Source organism: Cydia fagiglandana, chromosome 10 (genome assembly GCF_963556715.1).
Source record: "Cydia fagiglandana chromosome 10, ilCydFagi1.1, whole genome shotgun sequence".
Taxonomy (NCBI): domain Eukaryota; kingdom Metazoa; phylum Arthropoda; class Insecta; order Lepidoptera; family Tortricidae; genus Cydia; species Cydia fagiglandana.
Genome location: NC_085941.1, coordinates 19,946,139 through 19,969,703, shown reverse-complemented (window position 1 = coordinate 19,969,703; position 23,565 = coordinate 19,946,139). Strand labels below are relative to the sequence as shown.

The window sequence follows — 23,565 nt, the reverse complement described above, 5'->3', positions numbered from 1 at the left end:
GAGGGGTCAGTACTTGGATGGGTGACCGTTTTTTTTGCTTTTTTTTTGTTTTTTTTTTTGCATTATGGTACGGAACCCTTCGTGCGCGAGTCAGACTCGCACTTGCCCGGTTTTTTTCTCTTAGGTACCTCTCGACGTTTAAACTACTTTAAACCCCTAAACCGATTTCCATAGATGAAATTTGTTACATATAATATAATATGTAGTTTAAACCCCAGAGAATGGCATAGGGTAGATTTTTACAATCATCATCATCATCATTCCATCCAGAGTGACGGGCAGAAGCTAGTAAAGAAAAAATCTGAGAAGTGAAAATTGTTACTTATCTCACAATAAAGAGTAAATTTCCGTTTCGATCGAATTTACGAGTAGCGTTATACATAAATCACATACTTAAACGCATTATCAAAATTATTGATCGATAAATAATCCATAGACACCGAAACAACCCGCAGACACAAAAGATCAATTCGTCATGTGCCCGCGCCCACCGTCACTCCATAGATCCTCGATCAAAATGGCGGGGATCTATAGATTCATGTAATTCAATGGGCAATTCGTCTTGGTGCTTGTACTTTTGTATTTATTGTTCTCTAAGAATGGGATAGATTGTAAGTGTAAGATTTAGAGCACTTAACCAATTTTGAAAATAGTGTGTTCAATCATTTGGACACAAATGATAAAAGATTTAGGAAACAATACTGTAGTGGCAAGAAATTTTGAAGTATGGAAGTTAAAGAAAGATAAAATTTCGCGAAAGTTCTCTAAAATATTGCTAAATGTAATTTTATTTCAATTATTTTTGCGAGTACACTACGCAAATGTTGTCTGAAGGTGATTTATATTTATTACAGCAACACAAGTTTTGGTTGTTGTTTTTTATTATTGATGTTACCTAAGTAACTAAATGTGTATTTACTTAGACAAAAGATAAACATTTGTGTATAATATTCTGAGAAAATAATCTTCAAAATTAAAACGCTTTTTAATGTGATGAATATAGTCTACCATCTCCCTTTTATATAATTTATTTCTTGAAATGTGTAATTTAAATTTAATATTATTCGTTACTTACGCATGAGTCAAGAGCTAATTTAACATTTGTTTTACTTTTGTTGTAGGTATATTATTTAATATTATACAGGGTGATTCAGGAGACGTGAGCAGGACTAAGACTGCGCATTTTGTAAATTATAAGCAACTGTTTCGTATCAGTATTAGTGAGATTAACGTTAATTTTCTATTCGTGTTGAAAAAAAAATTAATAAAATTTATTTACGACATGCATGGTCACCCTAAAATTAGAATACTAAACTACCGATATTCTGTGTCAAATTGAATGTCATCAGTCATCACTGTCATCACGGTCTGGTTACTTTTGAAAACTCGTATCTCACTCAAGTTTGACAGCTTATTTTCTTCGTAATCAAAATGATGTCATTACGGTTAAAGAGGTTTTATGTTTATTAATTAGGTCTTGTAGGGTAACCATGATTGTAGACAGTTAAATTTGCCCTCACCAAAAAGTTAAAAATAGGAAAAAAGTGTCGTTGTTTCACCTAAATACGACGGTGATCGATCAATTATCAGTTACTGAGTGTGCAGGATTAGTCCTGCTCACGTCTCATGAATCACCCTGTATTTAGGACATACTGAAAATAAGTCTACTCATTTCTCATATATCAGAGGACCTACCGCGAACCACGTTCGACGTGTTGGCTCTCTGTTGCACTTGTAAATTCGTACGTAAGTGTGACAGGGAGGCAACACTTCGAACGTGGTTCGCGGTAGGCCCTCAGAAACCAGAAACTACCTACTACTGTTTCTACTACATATATACCTAAATAAGTATTGAAATAAGATTGTAAATTGTTACTATACTTATAAACACACTTAAACTGAAGTTATTATCGGAAAGTATTTATTGTTTTTAGTAAATTCCATGTAAAACTAAAAACATTTTTACGACATAATTTAATCTAACTTTGAGAACGTAAAATTCCGTTAAAATGCATTATTTTCTCCAAAATCCATCGATCAACCATAATTTTAACAACGAAACCATTCAGCGTGTAATTTATAATGTATTGATAACCCTTCTGCCATAACCAATAAACTTATAACCAATATCAACACACTTTTAAAAAATACAGCGATTAAAATTAAACTTTGTTTAGTTGACGATATGGTTAAAATTCCAATAACAGCACATGAGAACTTCGCTGAATCTAATAAGAGTATAAGTTAGAAATTCCACTTATCGATTTTCAACCTCATGTTTAAAGCAATAAGTTTCTAATTAGAATTTTAACGTTTAGACGCTTAGTTGGTTTAATAAAACTGGAGTTTATTACAATTATAATAGATTGAGGGTTGTGAAATAGATTTTGACGTAACCCTAGTCCGCACCTGTCATATCGGATTAAGGGCTAAGTATGGTAACGTTATACTGCAATTATCGTTGTTTGCTAATTACCAGTGGCGGATTTGCAGTCTTTGCCGCCCTAGGCCCCAGGCCTTGTAGCCGCCCCTTTCTCAGCATCACCCATCATATTGACTACATTTAGGTCAGGCAACGAAAAAGTATAGAGGGAAATGCTTGGGACACATTTTTAATTTAGTAACTTTATTTGGACTCTTTAGGAGGTGAACATATCAAAAGTCCCCTTGAGCGGGGGTAGGGGAGTTTGGTTTGAAGGTCACATTTTTCGGTTTTCCGCTTATCAGAAACTATACGTCCTTGTGATATGATCATGGGAACATAGGTTTTGCGAAAAAAATAAGCAAATACTTACCTATTCATTTTAAGTGACAGTTTTACCAATAGCATTGACTTTTAATGTACCTACAAAACATTCAAAAAATCTAAAAAAGAAACAAGAAAAACATTTTTTTTGGTATACCTATAAAAACTCATATAAATTTATTTCCCTTCTTTTGGCCTCCAGCGAATTCCAGAGAAGTTTAAAGGACAAATTAATTAGTAGGTCTTTAGACCCAGTACTTTCAGAGATAAGAGGGGAGGGGAATGGTAATTTTTTGCCTATTTTCTTGAATAACTGCTAAACTATTTATCCTAAAATTATGAAAAAAATATATATTTGAGAGTCTTACAATGAGCTCCTTGATTTGATATGTAACACGATATAGTTTGAAAAACTTGAATTTTTAATTTTCTCATTTACCCCCCAAAAATGGCCTTTATATTTAAAATTCATTTATTTACGTTACACGTCCATCTTTGGGTCACAAACATACATATGTGTGCCAAATTTCAACTTAATTGGTCCAGTAGTTTCGGAGAAAATAGGCTGTGACAGACGGACAGCCAGACGCACGAGTGATCCTATAATGGTTCTGTTTTTATCCTTTTGAGGTACGGAACCCTAAAAACGGGGCCCTCAAGATATCAAAAAACTTGTAGCTTGTAGCAAATTTTACCCGCTTTCATTTTGTATAATGAGCATGTCATTAGAACGCATAGTTTTCGAGATATGTATAAGCGAAAAACCGAAAAATGTGACCTTCAAACCCCTTTCTTCCCCCGGCTCAAGGACTACGGCCGGGGACTTTTGATATGTTCACCTCCTAGATAGTCCAAATAAAGTTAGGTACGAAGTCAAATTAAAATTGTGTTTCATGCATTTCCCTCTATAGGTACCTTTTTTTGAGAATTCGTTGCCTGGCCTAATTTTGAGTTATTTTTTGTTATCATCAGTGAATTTTTTTGTCACAATTTGCCGCCCCTAATATTTTGCCGCCCTAGGCCCGGGCCTACTGTGCCTTATGGGAAATCCGCCACTGCCAATTACCCTGTATTGTACTTACATCTCATCTCCGCCTCTGTGGAATGGCTGCCTTATAGAACCTGCTAACAAAATATCAAGTAGTAGCACAGAATAAATAATAGTACTAGGTACAGAAGACTCACTCTCTAAGGGCCCCCCCACATCTAGCGTCTTTCGAGCGTCGGCGTCTGTCGGCGTCTGGTCAGCGCTATGGAAAATGACGTCGCTGCGCAGTTGTGTCGACGTTGCGTCGAGCAGTGGCCATAGAGTTGTAGACGCCGACGCTCGAGGGACGCTAGATGTGGGGGAGCCCTAACAAAAAGCGTCTGTTACGATCAGCACAGATATGGCCGCTAGGTGCCGACAGCGCCACGCGCGGCTTATGGCTTTCCCCAAAATTGGGGTGGAACGGATGTAATTTTAGCTACCTGCAGCAAAGCGATGAAATCGCGGAGTGAGCCACGCCTGGTAGTAGTAGTAGTATTCTAGTAGAAGAGAACAGCTGAACATAATGAAAGCATTTTTGTCAAAATTGAAACGGCGACGCTCGCGCTTTCTCTGTAAGTTACATTACACCAAGATTTTTTTACTCTGCTATGATAAATACAAATAATTCCTTACCAGCTCAGGACCTGAGGGGCTACCGCGAATCACGTTCGACGTGTTGCCTCCCTGTCACACTTACGTACGAATGTACAAGTGCGACATAGAGGCAATACGTCGAACGTGGTTCGCGGTAGGCCCTCTGCGATCATGGCGACTGGCGAGAGCTATCGCTAAACCGAAAGGCATGGCGTGGTGTCGAGGGCCAGGACTCACTTTGGGCCGATGCGTCACCGTAGTAAGGTGATAGTATGTAAACTTACGGATACGGACTTACGGACTATGGAACCCTTAAAAAGGGTTGTGATTTTTGCTGTTCTATCATACAAAATGTTATCATGGTCATATTTTTCTCATTAGAAACCGTTTCATATTTCATTTAGTACTTAAAATATGAATATTATAGAATATTTCTCAGTATAACGTTGACGACACAGCGTATTGACGTCATTACAGGAAATTGCAACGACTTCTTTCTGCTCAGTTTACATGAATAACGAAATGAGGTCCACTCCGGTGCAAACCAGCGACTCAATAAAATGAATGAACGTATTATATTTATTTACCTATATAACTTAAACCTTCTTCAAGAATTCTATTTATAGGTGAAAACCGTTCAGTAGTTTTTGAACATTTTACATACAGACAGACGCGGCAGAGGACTTTATTTTATGATACTTCCGGCCGATTTCGACCATGGCGACCACTTCGACTCCTAGTTAGCTCGGCGCTCGTGCGCCCGAATATGGCTGACATAGCCGATCTTGGAGGTGAACCTCCGCGCACAATGAGGGCACGTGAGAACACCAGCCACATAGTGGTAGTGAATGGAAGCAGGCTGGCGCGCTTTCAGATCATCGCGTTCAGCGTCGAGGTCAACTTTACGTTGCTCCTCGAAACCGTGCACTTTGTCATGGACCAGCCTGCGCCACTCAGGACGTTGTGCTGCCAAACCTTCCCACTGAGAGGGCTCGATGTCGCATCTTTTCATGTGTCGTTTCTGAACATCTTTGTATCGGAGGAGTTGTCCGCCAAGTTTCCGCTTACCTTCCTCTAGTTCAGAAAAAAAGATGCGCTTCGCCACTCTCTTCTCCGCCATACGCGATACGTGACCGCACCACCGAAGCTGTCGACGCATTAGGTAAGCCTCTATTCCACCGACCTTGGCTCGTCGCAGAACAGTTTATTTTATAAGGTGTAGGTGTAGTGGGGAGTTAGACCAAGAAAAGTCTGCAGCAATTTTGATAGCCCACGCAGTGCAAGTGTCATTTTAAACGTCAATCTTCTATGAAATTATATCGTCTACACTTGCCCTGCGTGGGCTATCAAAATCGCTGCAAAATTTTCTTGGTCTAACTCTATTTTAATGTGTGTCATAAAATCGCGGTCCAGAACAGGAACGTCCCAAACCCGACTTTTGCCACTTCTGAAACAATTTCATCGCGCTGTTCGTTTCTTATTGCATTTCCTCTCTTTCCAGTTACGTTCAATCTCGTTTGCGTACGAATTTCCCATTACGACATTCAACACATTTCAACCTTACTTAACGGTGATAAGGTTTAGTTTAGTGTGGCAGGGGAAACGAGGTTACCGTTTGGTTAAACTCAATGTTTACGGATTGAATAATTTCATGTACTGCGACAAATGCAATTGGATCTGAGTTCAGTTTCAGTCAACGTTCTCCTTTTTTGAATAACGAGAATAATTTTATTAGGGCAATATAATATTTCTTGTACAGTCGCCATCAGATATATCGGAGCGGCCAAGGTGTTCACAATATCTGAACAAGCACTCTAACGCCCTGACAATAGAGGCGTGTTCAGATATTTGTATTTTTTTTTCATTTATTTATTAACACAAAATATTTATATACATTCAAAGAATTATGACAGCAAACAAAGCCCCCTGAGGCTTAACTGCCCTGCTGCAATTGCTCTTATTTACTCTTAATATTAAGTATATTAAACTATGGAGTATTTCATTTCACGAGTCTGCAATCATGTTTCTTATTATGATGTGTTGGAGTCTAGATTCCGCATGTCTTCGTGATATGAGATATTCCTATAAGTGTGACGTACATATAATTTACTATGACCTAAGATATAGGACTTTCAATATTTGTTTACACTTATGTGGGTTGTTATGTTACTGATTATATTATTATGGCGTTACATCATCTTCCTCGTATTGTCCCGGCATGCTCCACCATCCACAGCTCATGGGAGCCTAGCGTCCGCTTGGAAACTAAGGCATAGGCACTAGTTTTCACGAAAGCGACTGCCATCTGACCTTTCGTCCCAGAGGGTAAATTAGACCTTCTGTGTCTGCATTTCCTATCTAATTTTTTCCTATACACATGCGATTGGCAAACGTAAAATGGCAAAGATAAACAGACAGTGCGTTTAGTAATGCAGCCGACAACGCTTCACGCGCGTCGAGGGAGCGATAGCGCGGATGGGATTGTTGCCTCTACATATTTTATGGGCTCCTGGTACCTGGGGCGTGATTCGCTAGTTTCCGTCGAAATTAATACGCACAACTACTGCCGTATTCGAACTTCAAGATATTCACAAGAGACGACACGTACTAGATCCATTCTAGATACGTTATAGTTTAGATATCAACTAGTTCTCTTTTGCAGCGCAATTCGGGCAACCAATGTCACTTTTACGTTAGATAGAGTACAATATATTCTCTAAGTCAGATCCTGTGGAAATCGTTCAAGAGTATCTCCAGAATCGCACAAATGTCAAATTTGACAGGTTAGATCTTAAACATATCGTTATCAGATCCTGTGGAAATCGTTCAAGAGTATCTCCAGAATCGCACAAATGTCAAATTTGACAGGTTAGATCTTAAACATATCGTTATCGTATCTTGGTGATGTCTAAAAGATATCTAATAGATGTCTATTTCAAAATCCGAATCGGGCCCATAATGACTGTGTTTGTATCTTTCAACCAGTGCTAAAAAGTGACGGTAATTTTTAACTTTTTGACAGATTGTTAGCAATTATCAGGTGGGATGAGTAATAAACTATTGTACATGCTTCTGTTCGTAGTTGCTTTCCCCTACAACGCGGGAAAACGCTGGGATCGGCTACGAGCGTAGCGCTACGAAAACGTTGGCAGTAAATGTGTTTAGGTTGACACCTACCTACCTGTAACCTACCTAATCTAAAGATAAGCAAGAGCGCAATGTTGTTGAGATTGATTTAATGGTTCCTCTACACGATGGGCCAACGCCGGCCACTCCAAGGGGCACAGCCATGCGGTGGAATGAGATAGCAATATCCTTTGCTCCTTCTAACGCATACATGCGTCCCTTGGAGTGGGCGGCGTTGGCCCATCGTGTAGAGGAGCCCTAAAACTGAGTTATATTGCACCAAAAAATCTATACACCAACCCTAGCAAACATTCACACTAGAATATTTGCACCCAAACCATTTTGCTTACTGATTCAACCTAATGAAAATCTAACCACCTAAAATTGATTTATAGGTGATTTGTAGCAAAAATTAAGCCTAAATTAAAAAAAAAAACTTAGCTTTAATAATCAATTAACATTATAAGATTTTTTCCTACTCCTACACAGGGTGAACGAACTGGCCGTGCCAAGTTCCGCAGCCTCCTCCATGGAGTCCGGCAAGGGTGCTCCGAGGGTCTCCGGTGCCAGCAGCACCAGCAGGCCGGACACCAGCGCCAGCACGCCGAACACCAGGAACGGGAGGTGCACCCACACCACTGCTGCCTGAAATAATATTACACGAAGGGAAGAGGGAAAATCTTGACATGTAAAAGCACCCTTATTATGCTTTTAATGAGACTATGTGTTCCACGAATGATCAAAGGCTCCCTGCGACAAGTCTCAAGATAACAGAAGCTTCAAGAATTCTTCTAGCCAGTTGCTGAATCTCTTTTTATTACCCCTTCATCTGAAGGGCCTGCCCTATCTATGCTATCCATTTTGAGGCAACCACATTTTAGCATTTTTTAGAATAAAATATTTATTTTAGTACCCGAGACTTAGGTCCTTATAATTAATTGTTGCGTTTGTGTACGTCTTAATTTAATTTAATCATCATATTTTATTATTTAATGTTAGCTTTAAATGTTTTAATAATCACATATGGATTCACATTCTGGAATAAATTAATTTTATTTGTTCAAAATTAATTTCATTCATTAAAAGAGGTATATCGCTGGACAAAAACATCCTTCAAAGCGCAATCAGTCGTGCATATCGATATCAGCATTAAATAGCTTTCAAGATCCAAACTTATAGACAACTTTATCAAATAGTCATGTCAAATATCTTACAGGACAAGTAGATACTTACTAATCCAGGCATCAGAGGAGCCAAGATCCCCCCAACCCTTCCTATCATAGAAGAGTACGCCAGCAGACTGGTCCTGTACCGCGTGGGATACAGCTCCGCGGTGTACACGTAAAGGGACGTCGTCACACCGGCGATGAACATCTTTCCGATTAGATAAACTGAGAGAGACAGCCAATATTTATCTGAAAGACAACAATCGTTAATTACCCACTTGACCGTCCGACGATAGCATAGTATCCGAAAAAAATATGCTCTTAACCGTCCGCGGGAACCTTACTATCCAAAGGGGTGGAAGAAAGAATTCATTTCAGAGCCATCTAATGGAATATTTCGGCATTATTTACTAATTCTCTTGATGCGACAACGTAGCCTAACTAAATAGTTAGCTCTTAAAAAAATTTAGGTGGCAGTGTAGTTATAATTTTTGTAAAAAGTTGTGAATGCGCTGCGCGGGGCGTGCGTCGCTAAAAAACCCCGGACGGTTGACAGGAAAACAGTCTCGCGGGCCGGACGGTTGAGTGGTTACTGGTTAGGAACGTCTGGTTAAAGATGAGTCTTGGATGAACAAATATTTAAACTACGCCAGTAAAAGATGACTGGCAAGCAAACACATCTACTAATTACAATCAGGAGGAGTGAGAGAAATAAAATATTTAGCCGGGAACCCGGAAAACGAGATACAGTGCAAAAAATTCATACAGTACAACTATGTGTTCCTCCGTCTCCGGACTCTCCGGAGTACCTGTTATCTCATCTGACCTTTAGTAATTTCAAACTTGAACATCAAAATTATTAAAAAATATACAACATTTTTGTTAGTCATATGTTACCGGAATTAATTTGATACATATTTTAGATCACATGAAACTTTACAATGAGATTGAGAATGTAATAATGCGTCTTGAGTCATGCTCTTTGCTAGGGCATGGAATATTGACGTAAACTTACCACCCGGAATAAATATAAATGCGATTTGACAAGCTCCACTTATCAAGAATCCTATCGACACTAGAGCTTTTCTCCCGATCCTGTCCATTAGCAGTACGGCGGCCCAATAGCCCGGCACCTGGACGGCCACCGACGTCGTGTAGTTCAAGTACTTGTTGCCCGATATCCCCACTGATGCTATCGTCAGCCCATAGTACATTAAAATAGACGTTAACCACCATATTGGGGTTATCAAGCATCGCAATAAAACAGCCTTATGTTTGAAAATCAAACACACTAACCAAGGCTCGGAAACTTTTTCTTTAGTCTCGATCTTGGCTTCTGAGAATTCTTTTAAAGTTTTCTCCGATAGAGTTTTGCCATTAACTTCTGCTGCTTGTTTCAAGATAGTCAAAGCTTCTTCATAGCGGCCTTTGCTCATCAGCCACCGAACCGATTCTGGTGCGATCCAGATGTAGATAATGAAGATGAATTCAGGCACGTAGAGTATGAGGATCAGATGTCTCCAATAAGGTTGCAGCCAGGCTATGAAGCCTAGAAGGATTTCTCCGGTGGCGAGACTGGTGCTGATAGAAGCACCAGTGAACATTCGGTATTTTGGCCCCACGTATTCCACAGCTGTAATAAAAAAGCTGTGTCAGTTTTAATATATTGCGGGTATTCAATAAAAAGTAAAATGACATGTTTTATCAAGTCGCGCATTGACAATGAAACAGGAAGCATAGTATTTTTTGTACACCCCTGAGTCCCCTGACTAAAAAGATATAAGCGAAAATTCAAAGAATATCAGGAACTGCTATTCATATTGGAAATAGAAAACTTCAACTCTCTTACAAAATTAAGAGAAGTTACCGAAATTTTAGCCCTGTGGAAACGCAATTTTGTTTCCAGGTAATAAAACAAGCATCTATAAAATCAACTTACCTAAAACATAAGTACACGGAAACACCCACGCTCCAAGGAGTTGCTCAGCAAATGACAGGGTTATATAGCTGATATATGATCCAGCAAAATACGTCGAGGACCCAACACAAGCCACATAGAAGGCTGAGAAGGATAGCGCCAACCTTCGGCCCCAGCGGTCGGTCACGAGCCCCATGATAGGCAGGCAGATCATATAGCCGACGGTTCGCACGGAGCCGACCAGGGTTGGGAGCCATTCATCGCAAGCCAAGCTGAACTGAAATTATCATATAAAATTTTTTATGTTTCAATTTATTATTAGTCACTAGTCACCATACGTCTGATCTCCTTTTACTGTATCTTTTACCGAAAGCAATTAGCACAGGTACAATACCGAGTAAATACCATTTGATAGTTTTTCGTATGCTCCCTGATACATCGGGAAAAAAAAATTTTGTTCTTATTATAACATGAAGCGTATTCTGATTGTAATAATATGTTATGAATTTGATTTGGATTTTTTATGGATATAATTTCTTAGCGGCAAAAGTTATAGTTGAAGAAATATCATAATTTCATAACTTGTTATTACAATCAAAACATGCTCCCAGTTAATTTCATTGCCATCAAGTCAGGATCTGAATATAGAATTTAAAATAGATCGAGGGTAATATATAAAAAATCTCATCGCTCCGCTGGCTTGGCCACCTCGAAAGGATGGGTGAAAATCTGGCAGCCAAAAGGGCCTACTTGGGTCGACCAACTGGGCGCCGTCCTGTTGGTCATCCTAAATACCGTTGGGCAGATAGACTGGAGGCAGATCTCCGTGAGCTCGGCGTCGGCGAAAGCTGGCGGGATACCGATCTCGATCGATCAAAGTGGCGCGTGCTCTTGTGTTGGAGGCCAAGACTCATTTTGGGTCACCGCGCCAACCAAGTAAGTATATTATATAAGTAGATACCTCATAATAAGCGGAGTTTTTATGCTCATAAACGTATTCCTCGCATCTCACCGACGAGTTCCTTACGAACCAGTCAGCAGGACAAGAGTCAGAGGAGTTCCATGTCCTGGCTGGGAAGCGATGGCAGCTGTCGAAGGAGTCCCCTGACGACGGCACCGCGTTCAGGATCCATGGTGGGGAGAACTGGGGGGTGTCCTCACATTCAGGGATGAGGCACCTGGAATCAGTTATATCATCTGTTAATTTGAGTGAGTATGCAAGGTGTTCGAAATTTAGGATTTTTAGGTTTTTTTTTTGAAGTAAGGAACCCTTATGGATCACTTTGTTGTCCGTCCGTCCGTCCGTCTGTCAAGGCCGTTTATCTCGGGAACGCGTTCAGATATCGAGTTGAAATTAAAACCATGTCCCTTTTAGCTGTGAAATAATCAAACTTTTAAGTTAACGTTACGTTAACGTAAGTTTTGCCGCAAAAAAATATTATTTCGACACTCTCAAGGGAATCAACATTTATAGGGTACTTCCCGTTGCCCTAGAACTATGAAATTTGGCAAGTCTTACACGACAAGTACTGGGAGAAATCTCATCATCATCATCATTTCAGCCTATATACGTCCCACTGCTGAGCACAGGCCTCCTCTCATGCGTGAGAGGGCTTGGGCTATAGTCCCCACGCTAGTCCAATGCGGATTGGGGACTTTGGTAAAATCTAATAACTATAAATTCTGAATTTCTACAAATTACTTTTCTATTAAAAATATACCATTAACCTAGGTACGTTATTTGCTGTACGCAGTCGAATGCTGACAGTGATCCTGCGGCGCTCCTCTACAAGGCGGAGTTGGCATTCGTTGGTGATTTTAGACGGTAGTCCTAATACTGGTGAGTCCGTCATCGCTCCTGGTTCCCCCGGGCCAGGTGGCATGCGTAAACGCATTTCCCAACGTTAAAAAAAAAAGGTACGTTATTTGCTGAATAACAATTTATTTTAAAAGTGGGTTCTCAAACAACTTACCTTGTTTTGACCTTCACAACAGTAAATAGATACGCATAGCACTGCAATCCACCCATTATGGTCACTAGGGCACATAACACCACGGCCCTGAGCTGGAACCTTCCCCATTGCCCCAATTCTTCAACTAGGATCCGATCTAGGTTCATTCTTTTATCTTCAGTCATCGTGAAAAGACTTCACCAAATATCAAAAGATATCAATTTTGATTGAGTCTTTTGAATGTAATCTACTTAAATGTTTCCTGAACAAAAGTAACTTTTTGTTACATAAACACATTGGACACATTAATCGTTCTTATTATAAGACGTAAATTTGACCAAATATCAATTTTAATGTTGAATCTGGTCTTTATATTAGCATCTTGTCTATGTACTAGGATCTTGACTTATTACTCATATTTTTGGATTTTTTTTGGACAACGATTTTTTATTCTCTAGCACAAACGAGGTTTGAACCCACTATTTTTGGACCCCCACACACTATGATAAGAAATATTAAATTGGTCTCATAGGACCTTTCAAACACAATTGATCACACATACACATTTTTTACATTTATATTTAAAACAATAGTTAACTATGTCGGCGCGTGTAACCTTTATCAGTTTGCAATCGTTAATGACCAAATAAATATGTTTTAAACTAAAACGTCACTCAGCGTAGTTAATCTATATACAAGTAACTTATAAAATAATGATATAACAGCTATGTTAATAACATAATTGTATAGTAAATACAGTTAGGTAATACCTCACTGTAAATATCACAAACTTCCTGATAAGCAGACGTCGTAAATTTTTCAATTTCAGCTGAAACGATTAGGTAGAGTTACGGTTAATAACAGTAATATAAACCTTAATCACCTTTAATTAATCATCTCTCTAGAAATTGTTTTTCGCGATGAAATAATGAAATGTAATGGTACCAGCATTTAATAACTGGAGTGGCCATTAAGAGTTTACCCCTCTGCCGAAAAACTTGCACAATTATGCAAACTTTTGTATGGACTGACTTGATGGCTATTTGTTCGTTACGTATTGGGCTCCCATTTTTAGTTTTTTACAGTTCTTTTTTTTTCAATTCTAAATAATTGTTAATTTAAATAAAATTGACTAATTTATGACTGATGCTGAGAAGTGGTGCATTTAGGTTGCCTAGTTATATTTATTTTTTAGTATGTAGAAAGATAGGTTTATTCTCTTTATTTATTTATCGTCTTAGGTTAGGTATTTTTATAATATGAATATAAAAGTAAAATATAAAACCACTTACAAAACAATAAAAATACATATAAACACATTATAAAAAACCTAACCTAGGGTGCCGCCAGCAGCGGGGCAAGGCCCAAGCTACCGGTGGTCAGGGCTGCAGAGAGAGGAACCGACGTACTATCCGCGCCGTGTCCAAAATCACCGCCTTCTGCATCTGTCCCTTGATCCAACCACCTAGCGAGAGTCTCTCGAGATGTTGGTCGAGACTCTTCGCTATTAAACCGTTCACTGAAACGACTATCGGGACAATGATCGTCGAATCAACATCCCACATGGCGGTTATCTCGTGAGCCAAGTCTAGGTACTTACTGGACTTGTCCTTCTCGGCCTTCACGAGATTCTCATCATGGGGGATGGTGATGTCAACGAGCATGGCCCGACGTTGCGATCGATCTATTATCACAATATCAGGCTTATTGGCTACAATAGTCCTGTCAGTGATGATAGATCGATCCCAATAGAGCGTGGCACGACCATTCTCGAGAACAGGCGCAGGTGAGTACTTGTAGTACGGTACTTCGCGGTCCACAAGGCCATATAGAAGAGCAAGTTGCTGGTGAATAATCCTGGCTACGAGATTATGTCTGTGCAAGTACTCGCCGTTAGCAAGATGAGAACAACCGGAAATGATATGCCTGAGTGACTCTCCGGGACGGCGGCATGCCCGACAAATGTCGACCGTACCGTCCTTCAGGATATATTTCCGATAGTTGTTCGTCATCATCACTTCGTCTGCAATTGCACAGGCAAAACCCTCGGTTTCTCCGAAGAGGTCCCCGACCACCAGTAACCAGTCGTAACCAGTTCACCGACGCGAGCAGGTCCACATCGGGTCCCGTGAGGGCCTTGTAGAACCGCCCGTGTAGCACCTTACTCTCCCATGCCGCCTTGCGATCCGCAGTACTTAGTACCACAGGTTTGCGCCAGTTCTCGTTTGCCAAGGAAAGCGGCGTGAGGTTCCTATCTACTGCCACCACATCACGATGCATCCCACACTCGTTGTTAAGGAAATAGTTCCTGAGATTGTACACCTCGCGGTTGTGGAGATCCTTGGCGTTTAGGAAGCCTCGGCCTCCACACTTCCGTGGGATGTACAATCTCATAACTGACGAGCGTGGGTGTAGCATGCGATGTGTGGTGAGCAGTGATCGGACCCTCCGATCCAGGGCGTCCAGCTCGGTCTGAGTCCACCTTAGTATGCCAAAGGAGTATGTGAGTAGGGGCATTACCCAGGCGTTGAAGGCGCGCACTTTGTTGCCTCCTGACAAAAGACTGTTAAGGACTTTTGTGAGCCGACTGAAAAAGCGCTATAGGTTTATTATTATTATTTTGTAATTTTAATGTTACTAACCTTAATTAATTTTAAGATTTGTTGTACTAACAATATTATGGATCTCTGGATTTGAAATAAATAAATACTTAATTGAAATTATCATATTGCAAATAAAATCAGCCGAGACGACAGACACCTAACGCTAATTTAACTAGATTATGTTATAAATGCAACAGCCTTATAAGCCTCACATGTGCTAAAATGACATAACGTCCATTGGAAAATGCAATTCATTACATATTTTATTTCCGGGCAATAAGTTCCAAATTCATATTGGTATGAAAATGTCTGATACGGCTTTTGTTTACATAGCAGGGTAAGATATACATGTAACCTTGAATTTTCTGTTGGAAGTGTAACGGTGGTGGAACCACAGTAGCGATATGCTCGATTGTATTGTGACATACTGGAATAAAAGGTACCGTTTGGAGTCAAACTACGCCAGTATACTGCTGCAGATCGCGGCGCGACATTGCTGCTAGTACGAGTATGAATGACATTCCATTTCCAACTGCAGCTGCAATACTGTTCATTTTACTATGGAAATTGACAGTGACAGCGACGCGTTTCCATAGTAAAAGGAACAGTATTGCAGCTGCAGTTGGAAATGGAATGTCACTTTATAATGTCAAAAATCCGGGCAGCAACATCGAGGAATGCTGCCGACGCAACAACAAATTTCATACATAACCTCTCAATAAAATGACCTGTTCAACGTTTCCTACAGTAATGCTGCCTATTGCATTACTGCAGTATTAGATCGCGACATTATTGCAGACTGCATGGCTGCCGCAAATGTCAATGTCAATGTTGCAGCCAGAATGTTTAAAAGACATTTGAGGCAGCAATGCAGCTGACAGTAAAGTCGCGCCGCATTACTGCAATAGTGACGCTGGTGCAGTCTCAATTCGAATGGTACCTTTAATAAATTATTATGATTATGATGGTTATAATTATAATATTTAGTCTTCGTCGTGACCTATTTTCAGTGCGTAGACTCGTATTCCTAATCGCAGCGGGTGAAAAGTTTATCATTAACGTACAGGGTTACAGTATCGAAAATCGGTTTATTTATTATTCACTTCAAGTTCTCAAAACAAGATTAAGGTGAATGTTTCATGGTCAGTTTTATTAATTTTTCCAAACCCCGTCATTTCAAAAATTCACGATAAAGCGCATAAATAGTTCTGATAAAGGGACTTGTGAAGAATTAATGTGATTTATGGGAAACGTCCTTGCCGGCGATTGGCATAAATAGAAATAGAACTAGTATCGAATAGTATAACTTTTGCTTCTAAACACAAGAGTCCTCAAATGTTGCATGGTCCCAGGTGCCCCCTTGCCAAGTTCCGCAGCCTCCTCCATGGAGTCGGGCAAGGGTGCTCCGAGGGTCTCCGGCGCCAGCAGCACCAGCAGGCCGGACACCAGCGCCATCACGCCGAACACCAGGAACGGGAGGTGCACCCACACCACTGCTGCCTGAAACAGTACCAACACAAAGTCAATACCTAAATGCGTTCATATCTTGCATTGATATTGCAAGATAAAGAATTGATCTCATCTGATCTGATGATTGAACTTGCCCTTGCCTTGCCTAAAGCCAATCAATGGGATAAGGCAGCCACCTGGGGCACATAAAGGATGACTCACTCTAGACCAGGCGTGCCCGGGCCGATGCGTCCGACATAGTTTTCTATAACGGCTGATCAGTGATCACGTGGTGGTTTCCATAGAAAACGAAGCGCCGGAAGCACCGACCCGGCCCCAGCCCGGTCTAGTGTCAGTCATTCTTTAAGAGCTGCAGGGAACAGGATCCCCCTATTTAATTACACAAACGGGTCTACCGCGATATAATTTCATTGCTTTTACCTTTAATTAATTTCGGGTAGTTTAGTGGTGTTTTATTAATATCTCTGTTGACATTTGTTGGGACGTCAGTCTTCCCGTGACCACGGCTGGTGCAACTCAGCTGAAACGTCGGAATTAAAGGTAAAAACAATGAAATTATATCGCGGTAGACCCGTTTGTGTAATTAAATATGTGTACAAAACGCGAGAGTTTAAAGTGTTATATAGGATCCCCCTGTTTATCCCTCCAGAAATATACCATACAAATTTCCCGTATTTATACTCACTAAGCCAGGCATCAACGGAGCTAATATGCCGCCTACCCGTCCCATCATAGAACAATAAGACAGCAAACTGGATCTGTATCGTGTGGGGAACAGTTCGGCTGTGTACACGTAGAGGGACGTCGTCACGCCGGCGATACACATCTTGCCGACCAGGTACACTGACAAGGACAGCCAATAATTTCCTAAAATTAAATACCAATCCTGGATAAACGAGTAAAATGTCGACTGCATTCTGTCTAAAGTAATTAACCATAGAACAAGTCAACAATCTAATAATTGATAAAAGGACACTAACATTTCCTTGGTTTTAAAGATTATTTTATTCTAATACCAAAACTACTACTACGTTTCTAACAAGTGACAAACTCACCTTTAGATATAAATATAAAAGCAACTTGACAGGCTCCGGTTATCCAAAATCCTGTCACTAACACTTTTTTCCTCCCAATTCTATCCAGAAGCAAAACAGCGATCCAATAACCTGGGATTTCGACGGCAATCGTAGCAGAATAATTAAGGTATTTATTTCCAGATATCCCTATGGAACATATCGTTAAGCCGTAATACATTAAAATTGATGAAATCCACCATATTGGTGTCACTACACAACGTAATAATATTGGCTTATGTTTGAAGACTAGACAAATTAACCATGGTTCAGAAATATCTTCTATTTTCGTCTCAATATCTTTTACGCCCTTGAAATCATTTATAGTGTTTTCTCTCAGAGATCTTCCGTTTATTTCGGCAGCTCCTATCAAGATGTCCAGGGCTTCTTGATAACGGCCTTTACTTATCAGCCAGCGGACCGACTCGGGCGCAATCCAGAAATAAATCACGAACACAAATAGAGGTAAATAGATGATGAGGATCAGATGCCTCCAGTAAGGTTCCATCCAGACTATCGGGCCCAATAGCGTCTTCCCTATAGCGAGGCATGTGCTCATGCTGCTACCAATGACTACTCGGTATTTGGGTCCAACATATTCCAAGGCTGCAATCATAGATTTGATGTACTTATAAAAAGAGCGAGCTCATCGCCAACAAACTGCTCCGCAGTTTGGCGAATTTTTGTATTGTGGTACGCATATTTTATATTTCCATGTTATTTTCAATAAAAAAAAAAAAAAAAATATACTTTATTAGAATACACTGTATGGCAAGTATGGCGGATTTGCTCAGGTGCAGGAGCCTTGAAGCATTTTATTTTTAAAAATTAACAAAATCGGCACTCCTATGTTAGGTACCTAACGATACCTATTCAGAAATGACACACGCATGACAAAAATCCGGTTCTTGCTCTTTATTGTACCTACGTTTAATGGTTCAAATTGCCCACCAGTACCAACTGGACAAGTCTCCTGGACTCCCCTTGATAACAACAACACAAACAAATAACACAAATCAAGAAATAATACAAAACAATTACAAATAATTTGCTAGATTATATTTAATTTTTTCATAGCTTACCTAAAATATAAGCGCAGGAGAAATAACAAGATCCAAAAAGATTCGTCAGAAATGACAGAGAAATGTAGCTTGCGTACGAGCCCGCAAAATAAGTCAAGCTCCCAATCCAAGCTAGATTGAAGTTGGTGAGCGCAAGCGCCAGCCGCCGGCCGTAGCGGTCGGAGATGAGCCCCGTGATGGGCAGGCAGACCATCATGCCCAGGGTGTTCACGGAGCCGACCAGGGTCGGGAGGAAGTCGTCGCAAGCCAGATTAAACTGTAAGAGGTGTTCTAAAAGTGGTAACACACTAAAACACAACAAGCTCTCTTCCAAAATTCTATTAAATTGTACTGAAAACAATCAAATTAAGCTTACAAATTAAAAATACCTCATAAAAAGCGGAAGTTTTGTGCTCATAAACATATTCCTCGCATTGCAAAGTCGAGTTGGTGTCAAACAATTCTGCTGAACAGTCGGAAGTATTTCCTGCTATACTTGTTGTTGCATAACGGTGACAGTTGTCCAGGATGTCACCCGACGATGGCACTGCGTCCAGGATCCAAGGTGGAGCGAAGGTAGCCGTGGAAGTGTTCTCACATTCGGGAATTACGCACCTGAAATTAATTAAATCGGCACAAACAGACCACGGCTTCCGACCTCCATGGCCCTTAATATGTAGTTGTACTTATTATGTCCAGTCCAGTTGAACAGTCCAGGGGGCCTAGCCAATATAACAATAGAAAACGCCAATCGAACTTTAAATACATTTTTAGGGTTCCGTACCCAAAGGGTAAAACGGGACCCTATTACTAAGACTTCGCTGTCCGTCCGTCCATCCGTCTGTCACCAGGCTGAATCTCACGAACCGTGATAGCTAGACAGTTGAAATTTTCACAGATGATGTATTTCTGTTGCCGCTATAACAACAAATACTAAAAACAAAATAAAATAAAGATTTAAATGGGGCTCCCATACAACAAACGTGATTTTTGACCAAAGTTAAGCAACGTCGGGAGTGTCAGTACTTGGATGGGTGACCGTTTCTTTTTTTGCTTTTTTTTTTGTTTTTTTTTTTTTTTTAATTATGGTACGGAACCCTTCGTGCGCGAGTCCGACTCGCACTTGCCCGGTTTTTTTCTTTTCGTTTGTCATTTGTGGATGTAGATACATCATCTTAGATGGCCCCTGAGCCGATTGTGCCCAAACAACAGCAAAATAGGATCTGTGCGGAAAGAGAAGAGTCGTAGAATGTACATTTGAACTCCCCTACATTTCACGACTCTTCTCTTTCCGCACATACTCTACTACTGCTTACACCAATACATTGATCTTACCGCTTACCTAGTTTTGACTTTGACAAGAATGAACAAATATGCATAACACTGGAGTGCCCCCATTATGATCACTAAGGCACATAACACTACGGCTTTCAGCTGGAATCTTCCCCATTGACCCACTTCTTCCACAAGAATACGATCTAAATTCATACTTCTTTTATCAACGGACATTGTTGTAATCTTAGACTGAACCAAAGACACTAGGTACTGGTATTTTACACTGTACTTATTTATTAAGTAAAAGGGAAATTTTAAAATGTTCTCTCATATTTCTATTCAGAGAACGCGTTTTAACTCATCAGAAAGCAAAAGTGTGCTAATGTAGCGTCCTAGTATCCTTACCACGAGTTTGACACTGACATATTCGCTAGCGACTGAGTAAACTCACAATACATCTTCCTCGTACCGACATTGGTGCAAGCGAGACGCAGGCGCTAGCGTTTAAGGCCACGTAAAACTCATGGTGAGGGCTACATCTATGTAAATTTTCTGTTACAATACGAGAACGAAACAATAACCTAAGCAACCTTGAATTTTCGGGTGTAGCGGTGACGATAGTGGGACTGAAAAACCGGGCAAGTGCGAGTCGGACTCGCGCACGAAGGGTTCCGTACCATAATGCAAAAAAAAAAACAAAAAAAAGCAAAAAAAAAACGGTCACCCATCCAAGTACTGACCACTTCCGACGTTGCTTAACTTTGGTCAAAAATCACGTTTGTTGTATGGGAGCCCCATTTAAATCTTTATTTTATTCTGTTTTTAGTATTTGTTGTTATAGCGGCAACAGAAATACATCATCTGTGAAAATTTCAACTGTTCGTGAGATACAGGCTGGTGACAGACAGACGGACGGACGGACGGACAGCGAAGTCTTAGTAATAGGGTCCCGTTTTACCCTTTGGGTACGGAACTCTAAAAATTACACGCATGATTTACTTGGTAAATTTGTTTTGTGACTCTTAAGGCGACAGTCCGTTTCCAACGACAGCCGCACTACCATTCATTTTACTATAGAAATTGACAATAACACCGACGCGTTGGGACCAGTACCTAGTGCAGCTCTGCTGCGGTCAGAAATGGAATGTTACCATTAAAGGCGTCATTCGGATGTGCACTGCAGCTGTGGTTGCGACATTAGGGGAGCGGGGGGCTTGTTGTAACAGTTTTTGGAAATAGGCCTGTATTGTCTAAAATATGTATAATTTTATGATTTTGAGTAAGAGGGTTTGTAAAGTATTTATCTAGGCACTAATTCCGATAAAAAATGATTTAAAATGTTTACACATATTCTACACCAGACACTTTTTGAAAAATGGGAGTTGTTACAACTTACCCCATCTCTGGGGCTAGTTGTAACAGGCTTGGGGCAAGTAGTAACAACTACAAGAATGGCAACTCTGCCGTATCACGCGCATCTTATGTAACTTTAAAGGTTGAGTTTCGAGATAATTACGTTTAAAGTTTTAAAGATTCTAATGCTGTTATCGTTGACGGTTCATCGTATTTTTTTTATTTTTTCTATTCTACGTGTAGGAAATATGGTCACTGAATAGGCCCTTTATTTTTTTTCCGCATAATTGAATAGTTTTCATTTTATTCGAATTAAATGGTTACGCATGATCAACTCTTCCATACTATAGTGGTCACACGAAGTCATGTAAGTCAAGTTACATGTGATCAAACGTGTGATCTTACGCGTGATCAAACGTGACAAATACTGTTGTCGTATAAACCAAGCGCTCGGCCAGTCATGCCTAACTCAGGCAACTTAAGAAATGATGGTGATATTTTAGTCGTATCAGTCATGCAACTCAAGTTAACTGAGTTGTGCCTGACGCCATCGGCAAAAAAATGAAGTTACATGAGTTAGTCATATGCATTTCTCGGTATATAATGAAGATTTTCAAAATTTTCTTTTAAAAGATTAAAGACGGTTTAGACTGGTTATCCGTAACTCATGTAACTCGAGTTAACGGAGTTAGACGTGACACGGCAGAACATATATAAGAATTAAAAAGTTTTTATTGGTTCACAGTCTTGTAGTATTACTCATTGTTATTCGATCCTATGACCAACGACCTCCGGATATAAAGTCGCCCGCTCTAACGGCCAGGCCACCAGCGCTTCACCAAGCAGCAGCGCTTGGGCAATTCTAGTAAAGAAGAAAAAAATAATGTACAAAAAACGCAAGTAATTTGTAATGTACGACGAGTCATAATAATATTATACATATATGCAAAAAAATGCACAATTATTAGAGAACAATAAAAAATACACGCACACTAATATGTTACAACGTGCCCCTGCTTCTACTTGCCCCATGGGCCCATTATGTATATTTTATTAAATATGTCAAAAACTATAAGCTAAGCAAAAAATAGAAGTATGCCAATAAAAGCAAATGAAAGCCAATTAAATTTACATTGTAGCAATGAAAACACAATGAACAATTAATTTAAGTTCAATTGTCAAAACCAACATTTTCGTAAGTATTTTTTTCCCAATACCTGTTCGAAACAGAGCTCGTGTGCACTTCCACTCGCTTCGATGTCTGGCGAGGCAATGGCGGTGTTTTCATTATTCCTCGAGTTATAAGAAAGTCATTCAGCAAAAAATAATAATAATGTTACTTACCACTGTTACATTAATCCCCAGCTCCCCTACTGCTGCAGCTTTGATGCGGGCGCTGTATCTGTCAAGTGACGGGACGGTTAAACGTCATAAATGTCATAATCGTGGCAGTAGGGTTTGCAATCCGGATCCGAAATGTATGAAATTATTCGGATCTGGATCCGGATCCGCGGATCTTCCCACACATTTCAGATCCGTCGTGCAAACCCTACGTGGCAGTAATGCGGCAAGTTTTACGCGAACGAAATCTTATTTGTAATAATATTTAATTTTAATAAGTAGGTAATTATAAGTTTGGTTGTGTGCAAGTTTTAAACTTATTAACTTGCAACCCCTCTGGTGTTGCGGGTGTCCATCGGCGACGGTAATCGCATATCATCATATTTTATATACTAATAAAAACTTTTTACAAAAAAAAGAAAACCGACTTCAAAAAGGATGAAATAAAATATTATCCTTTTTAAGTCTATGCGTTACCAACTGATATGTTTGAAGTCGGTGCCAAGCCAACTTTTGAAGCATACCATGATTTTGGTGCGATTCTATAATGATTTACGTTGGATTGCCTTACACGACGACAATGAACGTACTTTCTGTAGGTACAGTCGTCGTTAAAAATATGTTTACACTTTTCGTCTTATATTACATATTACAAAGAAGTACGGTGCAAAAGTGTAAATATATCTTTGACGTCGACTGTACCTAAGAACACACGATCAAACCTTCTTGGTACAGTCCGTACCATGTTTGTCGGCACGCAAGCGTGGGATTGGGACTGAGTTATTTCCCGTCCCTTATTCAGAGGACTACATTTCAAAATATAAAACAAATCAAGGAATTTACGTTCTTGCCAAATT

General features: G+C 39.9%; 2 protein-coding genes across 2 annotated transcripts; both read right to left on the bottom strand.

The window, feature by feature from the left end:
• Positions 1-7,919: 7,919 nt before the first annotated feature.
• LOC134668030 (solute carrier family 22 member 3-like) lies at positions 7,920-12,753 on the bottom strand. The gene is made up of 6 exons (XM_063525472.1): positions 12,554-12,753; positions 11,542-11,758; positions 10,602-10,857; positions 9,678-10,295; positions 8,730-8,911; positions 7,920-8,141 (listed from the first exon to the last, which is right to left on the bottom strand). Exons 1-6 carry the CDS (start codon positions 12,715-12,717, stop codon positions 7,947-7,949), a joined length of 1,632 nt encoding a protein of 543 aa, XP_063381542.1. The 5' UTR covers positions 12,718-12,753; the 3' UTR covers positions 7,920-7,946.
• Positions 12,754-18,741: 5,988 nt separating this feature from the next.
• Positions 18,742-21,415, bottom strand: LOC134668360 (solute carrier family 22 member 22-like). The gene is made up of 3 exons (XM_063525841.1): positions 21,411-21,415; positions 19,129-19,354; positions 18,742-19,016 (listed from the first exon to the last, which is right to left on the bottom strand). Exons 1-3 carry the CDS (start codon positions 21,413-21,415, stop codon positions 18,750-18,752), a joined length of 498 nt encoding a protein of 165 aa, XP_063381911.1. The 3' UTR covers positions 18,742-18,749.
• Positions 21,416-23,565: the final 2,150 nt, after the last annotated feature.

Coding starts and splice junctions, on each gene's coding strand:
- LOC134668030 (XM_063525472.1), bottom strand. CDS start 12,717: ATGACTGAAGATAAAAGAATGAACCTAGATCGGATCCTAGTTGAAGAA. Junction 11,759..12,553: donor GTTGTGAAGGTCAAAACAAG/GTAAGTTGTTTG, acceptor AACTGATTCCAG/GTGCCTCATCCCTGAATGTG. Junction 10,296..10,601: donor TCCGTGTACTTATGTTTTAG/GTAAGTTGATTT, acceptor TTTTTATTACAG/CTGTGGAATACGTGGGGCCA.
- LOC134668360 (XM_063525841.1), bottom strand. Junction 19,017..19,128: donor AAACTTCCGCTTTTTATGAG/GTATTTTTAATT, acceptor CACCTCTTACAG/TTTAATCTGGCTTGCGACGA.